Source organism: Spermophilus citellus, assembly GCF_964194105.1.
Source record: "Spermophilus citellus genome assembly, chromosome: 15".
NCBI classification, from domain to species: domain Eukaryota; kingdom Metazoa; phylum Chordata; class Mammalia; order Rodentia; family Sciuridae; genus Spermophilus; species Spermophilus citellus.
In genome coordinates, this window is record NC_138195.1 from 20,992,958 (window position 1) to 21,008,083 (window position 15,126).

Genomic DNA, 15,126 nt, shown 5'->3' on the forward strand with positions numbered 1-15,126 from the left:
CGGGAATCGACGCCCGGAAGGTCAGCGTGTGAAGGAGGCTGTGGTAACGCGGGTCTCCCCGCGACTACGGTGAAGCAACCGCCGAGCGCTCGACCCCGGCTTGAGGCACGGTCAGGGACGAGACGGTAGTTTCCTGAGACACCATGGAAGGCGGCGGGGGAAGTGGTAACAAAACCACAGGGGGATTGGCAGGTTTTTTCGGAGCCGGTGGAGCAGGTTACTCGCATGCGGATTTAGCCGGCGTCCCGCGTAAGTATCGGGCCCAGTACGCGAACATTTCTGACTGCTTCCTGCGTCTGCACTTAACGTGAGCCATTCGGAAGCATCAGCGCTGGTAGCGAGGTTAATGTGTCTGACCGGCTGCTCTTTCAAAGCTATTGTGAAATTGAGCTTCTATGAACATTGTTTTGGGGGACTGTAGATCCCTGGGGAAGCTACCTGTGGTTGACCCGGATTTAAGGGATGATGCATGCTTTCTTCCGTTTATATCTAGGTCTCTTTTTGTTATTATATGTATTCCTATATGTTGTCGTGAGTTAAGAGAAAAGCCCAGATTTTCTGGAAATAGCGTATTGCAAATAGCAAGCAATTAGTTAGCTTCTTGGCGAATTTTTTAAAAAAATCAAATTCCAAAGTAGCTATTGGGGCCAAACACTCAATACGTGGAGTCGGGAAGTAAATATGAGTTGGAAAAAGTCAGGAAACCATCTAAATAAGCTGGAAAGTGAGCTATACTTTAAAGGTAACTTATAATACACGAAGGTATATATGTTTACATGCTTCTCTGAATATAACTTCCCATTCTTGTGGTTGTACATGATGTGAAGTTACACTGGTGGTGTATTCATATATGAACATAGGAAAGTTATGTCCAGTTCATTATACTGTCTTTCTCATTCCCTCTTCCTTCCCCCACGTATGCGCCCCCCATCCAGTGAACTTCCCCCACCCCCACATTGTGATTCAGCAACCAAATATCAGAGAAAACATTCAGCCTTTCGGTTTTTTGGACTGGCTTATTTCACTTAGCTTGCCTCCGATTCCATTTACCAGCAAATGCCATGATTTTATTCTTTATGGCTGAGTAATATTCCATTGTGTAAGTATACTACATTTTCTTTATCCATTCATCTGTTGAAGGGCACCTAGGTTGATTCCCTAGCTTAGCTATTGTGAATTGAGCTGCTATGAACATTGTCTTTTGAGATTGAGGGTCTCCAGAATGAGTCAGCCCCTAAACTGACAGAAGAAAAGAGAAAAAACAAAATTTCATGGAGCTTGTAAATAAAATATTTATGGAGCCTATAAATCAGAATTGCAAGACAGGGAATTGTTAGAAGCTTAGTTTATTATATGTAATAACTTGTGGGAATTTTTATGCAAATAACAACTTGTTTTCTCTCTAGTAACTGGTATGAACCCTCTGTCTCCTTATTTAAATGTGGATCCACGATATCTTGTGCAGGTAAGATTAAAATTTTAGTGTTTGATGTTTTATCTTACACTTTAAAAAGTTCAATTATTTAATTCCAAGTTGAATTAATCCATGAACTTAGTACAGGTACTTAATTCTGCCATATACTAAGTCTCTGGTTTCCATTCTCTTTTTTTTTTTCCCTCACAAACCCTAAGAACTTGGCTTGTATCTCTCCTTGAAACCATTTAACCCCCTTTAAAGGGAGTTAAACCAACAAGGAATGCACCCTGATAAAAGTAAATTTTGCTTTTGAAGCTCACTTTGTAGTATCAGAATACTGGGCTAAATGTTAAGACTTCAAACACTAGTGGTTGAATATCTCAGGAAAGCAAGGTTAATTTAATGTACTGAATATCAGTTTATGTTCTGTGACATATCAATATGTAATTAAGCAATAAAAATAAGAATATAAGACAAAACCACACGATTACCTCAATAGATGCAAAAAGAGCATTTGATTAAATCCATCTCCCTTTCATGATTTTAACACACACACACAGAATACGAGAGAATTCCTTCAACCTAATAAATGGCACCTACACAATAGTGAAGGACTGACTATTTCCCCTTTAAGATCAGGAGTAATAAAAGCAATTTCTACTGACTTCACTACTGTTTAACATCCTGTAGCCAGAGCAGTTAGGCAAGAGAATGAAATGGCAGATTGAAAGAAGAGTGAAACACTTTGCAAATGATGTGATCTTGTCTTTTAAAAATCAAATAAAGGTACACAAAAAAAAAAAAAAATAGGGCTGGGGTTGTGGCTCAGCTGTAGAGCGCTCACCTCCCACATGCGAGACCCTGGGTTTGATTGTCAGCACCACATAAAAATAATTGAGTGAAATAAAGGTATTGTGTCGAACTACAAGTAAAAAATAAATATTTAAAAAAAACTGTTACAATTAATAAGTGAATTCAGCAAAGTCTCAGAATATAAAATTAACATATAAAATCAGTTCTGCTTTCCATACAGTAACAACAAACACTCCAAGCGTAAAATTACTTTATAAATGTAAGAGCTAAAGATATAAAACTCTTTAATGAAATCATGGTTATAAATAGTTGTGATTGGATTATGCAGTAGTTCGTTTGCTACCAAAAGCACAATAAATAAAAAGTTGATTAATTCAATTTAGTCAAAATTGATTTTTTTTTTTTAAAGCTGGACCCAGTGACATGCCTATAATCCCAGTAATTTAATCTACATGAAATAGGAGGATTTGATACTAGCCTTAGCAATTTAGCAAGATTCTGTCTCAAAAACACAAAACAAAAACAGAAACGAGGGGTTGTGGCTCAATGGCAGAGCACTTGCCTAGTATGTGTGAGGCACTGGGTTCGATTCTCAGCACTGCGTATCAATAAATAAAGGTCCACTGATAACTAAAAGAATATTAAAAAAAAAAAAAGCAGAAACGACTTGGTATGCACTGGGTTCAATCCCCAGTCCCACCAAAAAAAGAAAACAATTTTTTTTTTTTTTTTTTTTAAAGAAAGGGGAAAGAGCCAGGCATGGTAGTGCATGCCTATATTCCCAGCAGCTCAGGAGTCTGAAGCAGAGGATCACAAGTTCAAGGCTAGAGACTTAACAACATAACATATGATGTTCTTTATGGAGTGATAAGTTGAAAACGTGTTTACACAAATTGTACATAAATGTTCATAGTAACCAAAAAGTAGAAACAAACAGTTTAGCTAGGCCCTAAACAACTTAGTGAGACCCTGTCTCAAAAAAAAAAAAACGCTGGTTGGGGGCTGGGAATGTGGTTGAATGGTAAAGCACCTCTGGGTTCATTCCCTAGTACCAAAATAAGAAAAAGAAAGGGGAAAGGTAGTCAAAGACTAGGAGAAAATATTTGCAGATCATTTACCTGATGATGGACTTATAGTTAGAATGTTTAGTTTTAAAAATTTTTTAAAACATTAATGAAACAACAATCCAGTTATAAAATTCCAATTATAAATAGACATTTCTTCATGAAAGTGTATAGATGCCAAGTAATGACATGAAACTTCAGTGTCACTAACTAGAGAAACTGAAGTCACAAAACCACAGTAAAATACTACTTCAGGCCCACCAGGAGCTATAATGAAAAAGACAATAACAAATACTGGTAAGGATATGGAGAAATTGGACGTTCATACTTTGCTTGTGGGGATGTAAAATGATAAATCTGCTTTGGAAATAGTCTGGCAGTTTCTCAAAATGTTAAAAATAGAATTATCTTATGACCTTGCATTTCTACTCTTAGATATACACACAAGAGAATTGAAAACATGTTCACACAAATTGTACATAAATGTTCATAGTAGCCAAAAAGCAAAAACAAACCAAATGTCCATTAACAGGAGAAAGAATAGACAAAATATGGCGTATCTATATAATGTAATATCATTTGGCAATTAAAACATGAATTATTGTTTCATGCTACAACATGGATGAACTTAAAATGCCTGCTAAATCAAAGAAAACCAGTTACAAAAGACCGCTTAATACATGATTCCATTTATATGAAATGTCAGAATAGGCAAATATATAGGCATGAAGAGTAGACTAGTAATGGCTTGCAATTGGGACTATGTGGGGCATGAAACTATTGAATTGTACATTAAATAAATGAGTAGTATAGTATGTGAGTGATATGTCAGTAACTTAATTTTTTTTTCCTATTCTAGGAATTGAACCCAAGGCTTTGAGCATGCTAAGCAAGTGCTCTACTGCTGAGCTATACCCTAGTCCTTAAAAAAAAAAAAAAAGTTTTTTAATAAGGACCTTGTGAGTTTAAAGCTTCATTGTTTTTGCAGAAAATTTATCATTTAAATTTATTAAATATTAATAAGTGGATTTTTTAGAAGCTCCCATCTTGTCAGTTTACTCAGAATTTCACAGAACATGTATTTTGCTTAAATGTTGACTTCAGAATTAAAGTGCTACTCTAGCTATAAATGCAATATTATTTTGATCTTACATTGCTAAGTGAGTAGGGTTAGACCAAAAAAAATTGTGTATTCTGGGATGCTAGAGGGACTTCAGAATTGAAAATGTTTTTCTAAACCTTTTTGTCTTCATGTTACATGTAACAATGGAAAACATAAATGTAAAGATGATACCTTAATAAAAATTACATTTTTAAAATATTTTTCTATACTTTTAGAAAATTAAATATATCTTAAATAGTGCCCGTCAACTGACCATATAGTAGTTTTGGCATCAATTTTTATTTGTGCTTTCTCTTGCTATTGCTTTTGTATTATCACTACTCTTAAATCATCCCTAAAATGTTTTTTAAATTATGTTAATAAATCTTGTTCTCTGTTAGCCCATATGAATATCCGGTATAAAAACAAGGAGACTTTAAATAATTTCCAGTGTCCATAGTAGTATTCACATGAAATTATAAAGATGACACATAATCTCAGCCTTCTGACTATTTCATCAGGTTCATTGATATTTGTTCTTAGATTCATTTGTCTTCTATATTAACAAACAAACTTATGGTATTTTAGTGACACTAGTGTCCAACTAGAGTGTCACCAGTACGGGTTTAACAAGAACTTTTCAACATATCCTATATTCAGTGTATTAATATACTTTACTGTCAGTTTTGTGTATGAATTGATGTACATTTGCTTCCAAGCCTAGTGTTGCTTTTATTGACATCAGCTGAAGAGTGAGCTTGTGCTGACATGCCCTTGAGCTTGCTTGATAAGGTTCAGCATAACCGTATTTAAAATCACTATAATTTAAATGTCAAGCAGCATCCAAAATTTGAAAAACTATGTACAGTATATCATCACATGGAATCTTCTCAAGATTTGCTTATTATTCCCCAACTGACCATTTTGTGTGATGAGAATACATGTGCTTGTTTACTTGCAGTGTTTGGTGAGTATTTTGTATGCACAAGCCAGAAATTAAAAACAGTGCAGAGCTAGTTTTCCTAATTAATAATGCATTTACCAAAGTTCAGTATTTGCTACAAGGAGTGGGATAAATGTTGATATTTAGTGGTTTTTAGTATGTTGAATGTGGCACACTCTGTGTGCTATCCATCAGGGGATTTGCCAAAGCTATTTTTTCATGGAAAGCTTTCCTTAAATGAAACTGTTTTTTCTAACTGTATATTGACTCTTAAATTGATCATCATTGTTTGCTCTCAGTAGCATTTTTATCTTTTTTTTTTTTAAGAGAGAGAATTTTTTAATATTTTTCAGTTTTCGGCGGACACAACATCTTTGTATGGTGCTGAGGATCGAACCTGGGCCGCACACATGCCAGGCAAACGCGCTACCGCTTGAACCACATCCCCAGCCCCTCTTAGTAGCATTTCTCAACCCAGGATTTTGGGTCATCTTCCAGGGACTCATGTTAATTATTCATTTACTACAAATAGGGTCTATAACTTCCTAAGGTTATTAAAGGAATATATGCGGTCAGGGTATAATTCAGTGGTAGTGTGCTTGCCTAGTTTGCATGAAGCCCTGGGCTCAATCCCCAGCTGAAAAAAAAATACTATTAAGGGTATAATTTGCCCTTGTATGACTGATGACTAATACAGATGATTGTACTTTAATAGTTCTTGCTCATTTTTTGAGGATCATTTGATCTTACACGTGTAAGATGGTATTCAAGGTTTAGTTGCTACAAAATCAAAAATTACTTTTTTCCTTCAGGCTTGACAGTCTATCATCTGTTAATTCTTATAGCTTTCAGTGTTCTTTTCTTTAAAGCTGTTCTTTCTACACTGTCACCTCAAATTTGTCATTAAGGCAGATTACGTATTATCTATCTGATTTATATTTTGAAGGAAACAAGTGCTAAATGAGAATCCCTCCTAAGAACAAAATGTATTATGTATTTCTTTTCACTTTGATTTAGGTATTGCTATTGCTGCAGACAATTTTATTTTTGTTTAAATAAGATAGTTGAGGTTTCCACACATGGTGGCACATGCCTATAATCCCAGCAACTCAAGAGGCCAAGGCAGGATTGCGAGTTCAAAACCAAAACCAGTCTCAGCAAAAGCGAGGCACTAAACAACTCAGTGAGACCCTATCTCTAAATAAAATACAAAATAGGGTTGGGAGTCCAATCCCCAGTACCCTCCACCCCATAAAAAGACAAGTTTGCATTAATTCAATGTTTTACTTTCTAGAAAAAACTGCTTTGAAAAGTTAAAAGTAGTTTTCAGGTGCTATGTCTTGAGTGATGCTCAACTTGATTTTCTTTATTACTCCATTAGGATACGGATGAGTTTATTTTACCAACTGGAGCTAATAAAACACGGGGCAGATTTGAACTAGCCTTCCTTACCATTGGAGGATGTTGTATGACAGGTGGGTGTAATGATATTTTTTTTTCCTTTGGTGTCCTCAGTTTAAGAAGTTGATGGTGCTTAAAATGAAAAGGAATTAGAATACTGGTTCTAAGGTTTTTTTAATATTTTCAAGGGTTTTTTTTGGTATTTATATTTATCCTTCTTTTCTATTAAGTATAAATGAAAATTACTCAGAAGTATGGTTGTTGTTGTTGTTGCTGTTGTTGTTTTAATACAAAACTATATTTGGATGAATTATTATGATTTACCAGGAGCTGCATTTGGGGCAGTGAATGGTCTTCGGCTAGGATTGAAGGAAACCCAGAACATGGCCTGGTCCAAACCAAGAAATGTACAGTAAGTCTCATGTAATCATCTGATACAATGATCCTTGAATATTAACTCTGCTTTCGTAGTGTAATGGGCACAAATCTGAGATTGCAAATGTTTAGAACATTGATATACTTTCCTTTGTTTTTTCTTGTTTTTTTTTTTTTTTTTTTTTTCTTACTCAAAATAGAAGGAACCAAGGAATCCAATTATTGGATGCAGAACTGGAGAACTTGGTAATGAAGAAATAAGCAGTTCAAAAGAGTAATGCTAAGTCTGTCATTTTACCTGAATTTCTTAATGTCTTCACTCTCCATTTCTGAAATGAGGAGCCAAAGAACTTTAAATGTAATTCCTAGAATTTAGAGGTAGTTTTAAAAGATTAAGATTTCCTCAGGAATTTTAATTTGCAGAGAAGGGAAGGTACATTTAAGCTCCAGAAAGTATACATATGTCTTCACTGTGCTTAAGAAGTAAACATAACCAGTCTCTATCAATATTGCTTAAATAGTAAGTTGTTCTGTTTGGCATGTTTTTATTCTTTTTTTTTATGTTTTTATTCTTGATATAAGTAGAATCACAAATATGTGTTCTTTGGCTCATGGGGTTTTTTTTTAGGACACTTTGAACTCCATCTTCCATATGTATTATTCAGCCAGCAGATGGCAGCAGATTTACTGAATTAGAAGCTTTTAATATTCTTATTACTATGTGAATCACTGTACTTAAATTACCATCCTTCTCCTTCAGTATTTTATGTTTATTTTTGTAACATTTGTCCCTTGCTCCAGTAATTTTTTTTTTACTTCTTGTATATGAGGAATTTTAAATTAATACCAAAGTAAACAAAGTAGCATGATGAATACTTATGAAGCATAATTCATCCTGGCAACCATCAGCCACAGCTTATTATGTCCCATCTCCTCTCCTGTATTGTTTTGAAACAAATTCCTCAAATTATGTTAAATTTGAATTTGGAAGTGAAAAGTCTCTTTGAAGAGACTTTATTTATTTATTTATATCTTTATTTTATTTATTTGTTTTTATGTGGTGCTGAGGATCGAACCCAGGGCCTCTCACATGCTAGACGAGCGCTCTACCGCTTAGCTATCACCCAGCCCCAAGACTACTACTGTTTTTTAAAACAGTAGTAGTTTTATAATCATTCTTCTACATAGAGGCAGCATTTAATAATGAAAAGAAGATAGGATTAGAATCAAGCAGATATATGTGGTTTTTATTGTTTACTGTTTTGTGATCTTGAGTATACTTCCTCTACTTTTCTGCCTTATGGGACACAATAACTGTGGCTGATGGTTGCTGAGGATGAGTTATGCTTAATAGGCATCCCAAAGAATTTTACCAATTTGCAGTACCTCTAGCAATACAATAATGAAAATTAATATTTTTAAAGCTAATTACAGACTTTAAAATATTGAACTTAAAACATTAGTAAATAATTTAATTAGAAATACTTTTGTTTGTGAGGATACTAATGTTTTTAAACATTGTTAGAAGTAATACAAATTTTTATACTATAGAATGTTAATTAATGAGTTCTTTTACTCTTTGTTATTGTATTTCCATTGTTTCCAGCAGTAGTCAGCTATCCGGACAGAACCATTCCTGTGATGGTGTTACACTGCTGGGAGAGGAATATCTTGTCTTCTTCGTCCAGTTGCCTATGTCACTGTTCTGGTAGCATGTGGCACTGGTATAAGGCAGGACTTTGCTTCCTTGAGAGTGTGCTAAGCATTCACTTTGGCTGCTTAGTTCAAGTTAGGGAGCAGACATGGTACTTCCTCTATGTATTCTAGTTAGATGATTGTTAATGTTCAGTTCTACTTCATATCATATAGTTAATATACCCCCTCTCCCAGAAAGAAAAGCCAGTGTGTCATAGTAAAAACTATGATTCTTAATACAGATTTTTTCTTCCCTGGTAGGATTTTAAATATGGTGACTAGGCAAGGTGCACTTTGGGCTAATACTCTAGGTTCTCTGGGTAAGTAGAAATCTCATTTGATAATAAATCCTATTATAATGCAAAGAAAGAATATATAAGTATGAACAATTTGATCAACCAAAATTCTGGTTCAAGGATTTGAAACAATTATGTTTAAATCCACTTTGGTGAGTAGGATATCATTAGAAGAGAGACCAAAATCTTTTAAACACTGCCTTCCCTTGTCCATGCAGGACACCAAATAAGGTCAAATTTTAACTAAACAAAATTCAGATGATTTAGGTCTGAGGCAAAGGGCTATGTATATTGGGAAAGGTTCAAGGTTCTAAAGTGGAGACATGATGGATTAGTCCAGTGCTATTACTTTTTTCCTAATAACCTGCTCAGCAGATTTCAAGGACCTAATTCCAGAGTTACAATAGTTTCTTTGTAGATAACAAAAACATTGGCAGTTCTAGGTAAGAGGTAATTTAGTAGTGCTTAGTCAGAACCAAATACTTTCATCACGTATTATTTATAAATGACAGGCTCTTTTGATTATTGATGACTTAAAATAGACCAGCCTGTGGCACATATGCCCTAACACAAGGTTTTCATAATTTATGAGCTTAACTGAATGTCTGGAAATCTTTTAATTGTGGCAGATTAAACAAGGGAAAATGTAGAAAACTCATTGAAAAGGTAGAAAAATCCTCTTATAATATACTAAGATCCCAGCCTTGTTGTGGGCTTTAGAAGCAGTGCGTTTGAACACCTTAAAGCCAGATTTACATTTTGATTCTAATAAATAGCTACTTCCATGTGCTGCTCATGCCTACATTTCTCCTGTCCCCATTGTGTCTCCGTGCCCAACATGTGTGTGCACACAGTCACCCTCTTTTGTTAATTCCTCACCTCCTTTGTTAATTCCTCTGTACTGGGGGTTAAACCCAGCAGTTCTTAACTACTGAACCATATCTCCAACCCTTTTTACGTTTTATTTTGAGACAGGATCTCACTTAGTTGCTTAGGGCCTCTCTAAGTTGCTGAGGCTGGCTTTGAACATGCAATCCTCCTGCCTTAGCCTCCCAGACGGCTGGGATTATAGGCAAGTGCCACCATGCCCTGATCTCTTGTTAATTTTTAATCGCTTATATACCCAGGGTAGTTACTGTCCCTTTTGCTTCAGACTTTCTCAGTTTTAGCACTATACACCCCACATTGCAAGAAACCTCTCGGGCCTAAGCAATGTGGGATAACTGGTCACTGGGTTTGTCACTTTGTATTCTTTTTGTAATATGATCAATCATAATGTTCTACTCATGTTCACTTGCAGTTATGTAAGTTGAACAGGTAGATGAACGTTAATAGAAGTATGAAATACCATAACAAAGGAGTTATAAGTCTTAAGTTTGGTATAATGTTGAAGGGTCAGTTATAGCTATGATTTTGTGAAAGGGTAAGAAAAGTCGTTAATGCATTCATGTCTGATAGGAATCTAAAAGCAGCAGAGGTTGAGGGTTGTTTGGGGGAAAATCATGTAAAACCAAATGGTGCCAATGTTATAGTTTTTTACATGTACAAGAATCAAACTTTATATTTCTTTTTAATTTTATATACACAAAAAAGATGAGAAAAAGGAAAAAGTTTTACTGCTTTGCTAGCAAAGGACAAACATGGGGGGATCCTGTCCTAGAAGCTGTGATTCTGCCCATCAGGGGGAATGGAGGGTTTTTAAAGAGGCATTTCAAAGGCTACATTCCAGCTGTTCCCTGTCCAGAGTTGTAATTCTCTTATTAATTGGGGATATAGTTATTTCTTAGATCTTCTGGCTAATTATAACAGACATATATGGGTGTTTAATCCAAAGTACATATACTGAGTATATGTGGGTAACATATAAATGAAAAATTTAAAATATACTTTTTGGGCTTTCCTGGAGTAGTATATAGAAATAGTTACTCTTTTCTTCTGAAAACTTACATAGATTATTTTTTGCATAGCCAATCAGAGTCATGTACTAGTGTGCATATGTGCCTGCTTTGTTTATTAATGGTTTTTGTTTCAAGTGACTGTAGTATTTCATTGTATGGAAAGTTTCTTCCTGTATCAGTTTAGATGGTACAAATGCATTTTATTTGTTGCCAGGCTTTTGCTATTAGAAACCGTTCCATTACTTATCTAAATATTATTGCCATACTGACTTTCAGTCACACTTTTATAACATCACTTCTATTTTTCCTTTAGCTCTTCTTTATAGTGCATTTGGTGTTATCATTGAGAAAACACGAGGTGCAGAAGATGACCTCAACACAGTAGCAGCTGGAACTATGACAGGCATGTTGTATAAATGTACAGGTAGGTATTACTGAATGGAGAACTATCACTTAATACACTTGTTGTATGCTTTTTTAGTTTTCAGTGAAAATGTTATAGTATTTTTATAATATGGTGTAGTTCTGTAACCTTGTGGTTATTTTTGTTTTTGTTTTTTTAATTTAAAATATGTCATAAAATTTACTGTCTTAACCATCTTTAGGTGTTTGGTACAGATAGTGTTGTGTGCTCACATTGTTGTACAGCTAATCTCCAGAACTTATTCATCTTCCAGAACTGATAACACATTAAACAGCTGTTCCCTCCTTTCCATTTCTCCCAGCTCTGGTAATCTTATACTTTCTGTCTCTGAACAGAAAGGAAGAGTGAATAATTAAAGCAGTTGCCTTTGGGAACAGAGAATTAGCTAATGTGATAATGGTGGTAAAGTAGTCTCAGGCATCATTGAAATCTTTTAATTTTAAGAAGATAAGTTAGATAATCTAGGTACCTCATATAAGTGAATTTGTATATCATTTGTCCTTTTGTGATTGGCTTTTCACTTAGCATAATATCCTTGAGGTTCATCCATGTTGTAGTATGTATCTGAATTTCTTTTTTTTGAAGGCTGAATAATACTGCATTCCATGTGCCACAATTTGCATATCTGTTCCTCTCTCAAGGGTTTTGTGGGCTGCTTCTACTGAATTTCAGTATTGTGAATGATACTGCAGTGAACATGGATGCACAAATACCTGTTTATGACCCTGTTTTTGATTCTCTTATACATATACCCAGAAGTGGGGTTGTTGGGTCATATACTTCCTGGTTGTTATTGTTGTTTTGCCATTAAAAAGAGCTAAAAATTTCTCTAGGTTCAATCCCCAGCACCATAAAAAAAGCAGGGAAAAAAGGAAGAAGATTCTTTTCTATATTTTTCATTCATTTTGTTTTTTTATTGTAGATAGAGTAAGCAATGGAATAATCAAAATTACTATTTTTTTGTATTTCTTTTTTCCTTTTTTTCTGGTTTTCATTTTGCTTGTTTGTGGTTTGGGGCATTCATTTGAACCCCATGTTTCATATGTGCTAGATAAGTTCTCTGCCACAGCCTTTTTTTTTTTTTTTTTAATTTATTTTAAGATAGTCTCACAACGTTGCCCAGTCTCGCCTCAAACTTTTGATCTTCCTGCCTTAGCCTCCTAAGTTGTTGGAATTAACAGGTGTGCACCATTGTGCCCAGTTTACTGGTACACACAAAGCCAAAGGCACAGTTCAGTATAGTGTATGTTATTCCTATAGAATCTTACTGGGAGATCTATGTTCTCTTCTGTGTATAAGTTCAGTGGGTTAGACTCAAATGTCCCAGCGATGCCTAATTTAGGTCTCTATATTTCTTCTTTATTGGACTGGGGATTGATCCTAGGGGCCTTGTTCCATATACTAAGCACATGCTCTACCCTTGATCCATTGCCTAATTATTTTGTTGGTACATCTTTGCTTACTTCTGGTAATATTTTTTTGTCAGACATATAATTTTAAAAGTCAAGGTTATTGTCTTAAAAATCAAAAGATTTCAATAATGCATGAGACTATGCATTCACCATTCTCACCTTAGCTGGTTCCCCATTCTGAAAGGCAATTACTTTAATTCTTCACTCTTTTATGTTTCTAGATAATGTGATTATCTTGCTATTTCTTGATTTTTAAGATAGTAGATATTATGGGGCTGGGGCTGGGGCTCACTGGTAGAGCACTCACCTAGCATGTGTGAGGCACTGGATTCAAGCCTCAGCACCACATAAAGATTTAGGTGTTTTCCATCTACAACTAAACAATAAAGATATCGTTTATTGACTTCAGATTAGGGAGACTGCTAAGTCCTTAAAAATTATATAAAATATACGTATGGGAGAAAGGAAGTCTCTTGTTTTTTATACATTTTCTTATTTATAAGTGTCTGAAGGGAGCAAAGGTCACTTTTATAGACAAGTCGAAATTCAGGCTAACTAAGTTAGTCAAACCCTAGTCTGACTTCACAGCCCATTGTATTTTTCAACATACCAAATAGCCTCCAAGAAATCAGGGAAATTTTAGAAAGGAGTAATAGTTGGATTGGGCCTTAAGAATTTTGTGCTGGGGTTGTGGCTCAGTGGTAGAGCACTTACCTACCATGTTTGAGACACTGAATTCGATACTTAGCGCCACATTAAAAAACAGTAAATAGACAAAAATAAAGATGTTATGTACATCTATGATTTTTAAAGGGGGGTGGTTAGGGGGAAAAAAGGACTGAATTTCAAATTTATGTGTTTAATTACCTGATACCATATAAGGAAGGTTTAGGAGAAATGTCTGGGAGGTTAGTCTAGGCTTAGAGCTTGAGAGGCTAGGGAGAAAATTTAAAGTTAAGTTGAAAGGCAATGTAGTATCTAGTTTTTTGACTGAAAGTATCAGAGTCATCCTTGGGGGGGGCATTAAGCTAGAAATAAGGAGTAGAGAAAAAAGATTAGAAATAGAAGTCAAAATGGAAGGAAAAATATTAATACAGAATGTTATGATCAGTGATGAACTTCACAACTGATGATATGAGGGAATGGTGATGGAGGGGTAGATGTCAAAGATGATTAGGCATTGTTTATTGCTTTGCTTTGCTTTGTTTTATTATATTGTGGAAGCAGAATGTGTTACTCTGCACATCAGCTAGCTCTCCTGGGTTCCTCACCATCCAGCCTTTATTTGCAGCCTCTTCCAGGGAAGACTGAACTCATTAAAACATCTCAGTTGTTTCTTACTCTCCATTATACTGTCATTTTAGGACTTTTTTGTTTTGTTTCCAGTGATACTTAGTCATTTGGGTGATTGCTTTTCTGTGGGTGATGGGGAATGTTCTAGAACTCTGGAAGGATCCCATGAAAGTTTCAGAGGGTTTCTAAACCCAAAGTTAACATATATATACACTACTCAGGAGACGGGTGAATGTTTAAATTTGCTGGGAGTTACAATAGACACTTTAAGGCTTATGATTTAATGGAAATTCAAAATTTAGAAGAATCAAAAGTCTAATTAGTCCATATTCTTTACAGTGGTCTATGATGCTCAAATCATCTACATGATTTGTGCCCTTGCCACTTCAGGTTCCAGATTTGACTGCTCTTCCTGTTGCCTTTTAACACCCACTTTTGGCTGTTCCCTTAAAACATTCTACATTAAGGTACAATTGTTGAAAGACAAGTTATTGAGCAGAGGATCTACATATTGAAAATGTTAAATGAAGGCTGGGGATGTGGCTCAAGCGGTAGCGCGCTCGCCTGGCATGCGTGGGGCCCGGGTTCGATTCTCAGCACCACATACAAACAAAGATGTTGTGTCTGCCGATAACTAAAAAATAAAAAAAAAAAAAAAATTCTCTCTCTCTCTCTCTTTAAAAAAAAAAGAAAGAAAGAAAGAAAAGAAAATGTTAAATGACTAAAGCCAGAGTGCCCCTCCAAGTACTTTTTCACTTTTACCATTGTTTTTATTATGACACTTGGTGGAAAATCTTGATGTCTCACCTTTTCCCTGGTTGCTTACAAAATTGAGCAACTTCTATTGTTTAGATGTTGTTTGTATTTTTCTCCCAAAGTCCTTTATCCTTGTTTTTGCAGTACTGGGGATTGAACCCAGGGTTATTCTACCATTCATCTACATTCTTATCTTTTTTTTTTTTTTTTTTTTTTTTTTGAGATGTCATCTTACTA

The 15,126-nt window shown here is 35.1% G+C and overlaps 1 protein-coding gene across 1 annotated transcript in view; it reads left to right on the top strand.

Moving 5' to 3' along the window:
• Window positions 1-15,126, top strand: part of LOC308634770 (mitochondrial import inner membrane translocase subunit Tim23) — a 23,725-nt gene continuing 8,599 nt past the window's right edge. Inside the window, exons 1-6 of the mRNA XM_081268841.1 lie at window positions 1-249; window positions 1,407-1,465; window positions 6,721-6,814; window positions 7,068-7,152; window positions 9,072-9,130; window positions 11,318-11,428. Of these exons, the coding sequence (XP_081124967.1) occupies window positions 144-249; window positions 1,407-1,465; window positions 6,721-6,814; window positions 7,068-7,152; window positions 9,072-9,130; window positions 11,318-11,428 (514 nt within the window). The 5' untranslated portion in view covers window positions 1-143. The remainder of the gene's footprint in view (window positions 250-1,406; window positions 1,466-6,720; window positions 6,815-7,067; window positions 7,153-9,071; window positions 9,131-11,317; window positions 11,429-15,126) is intronic.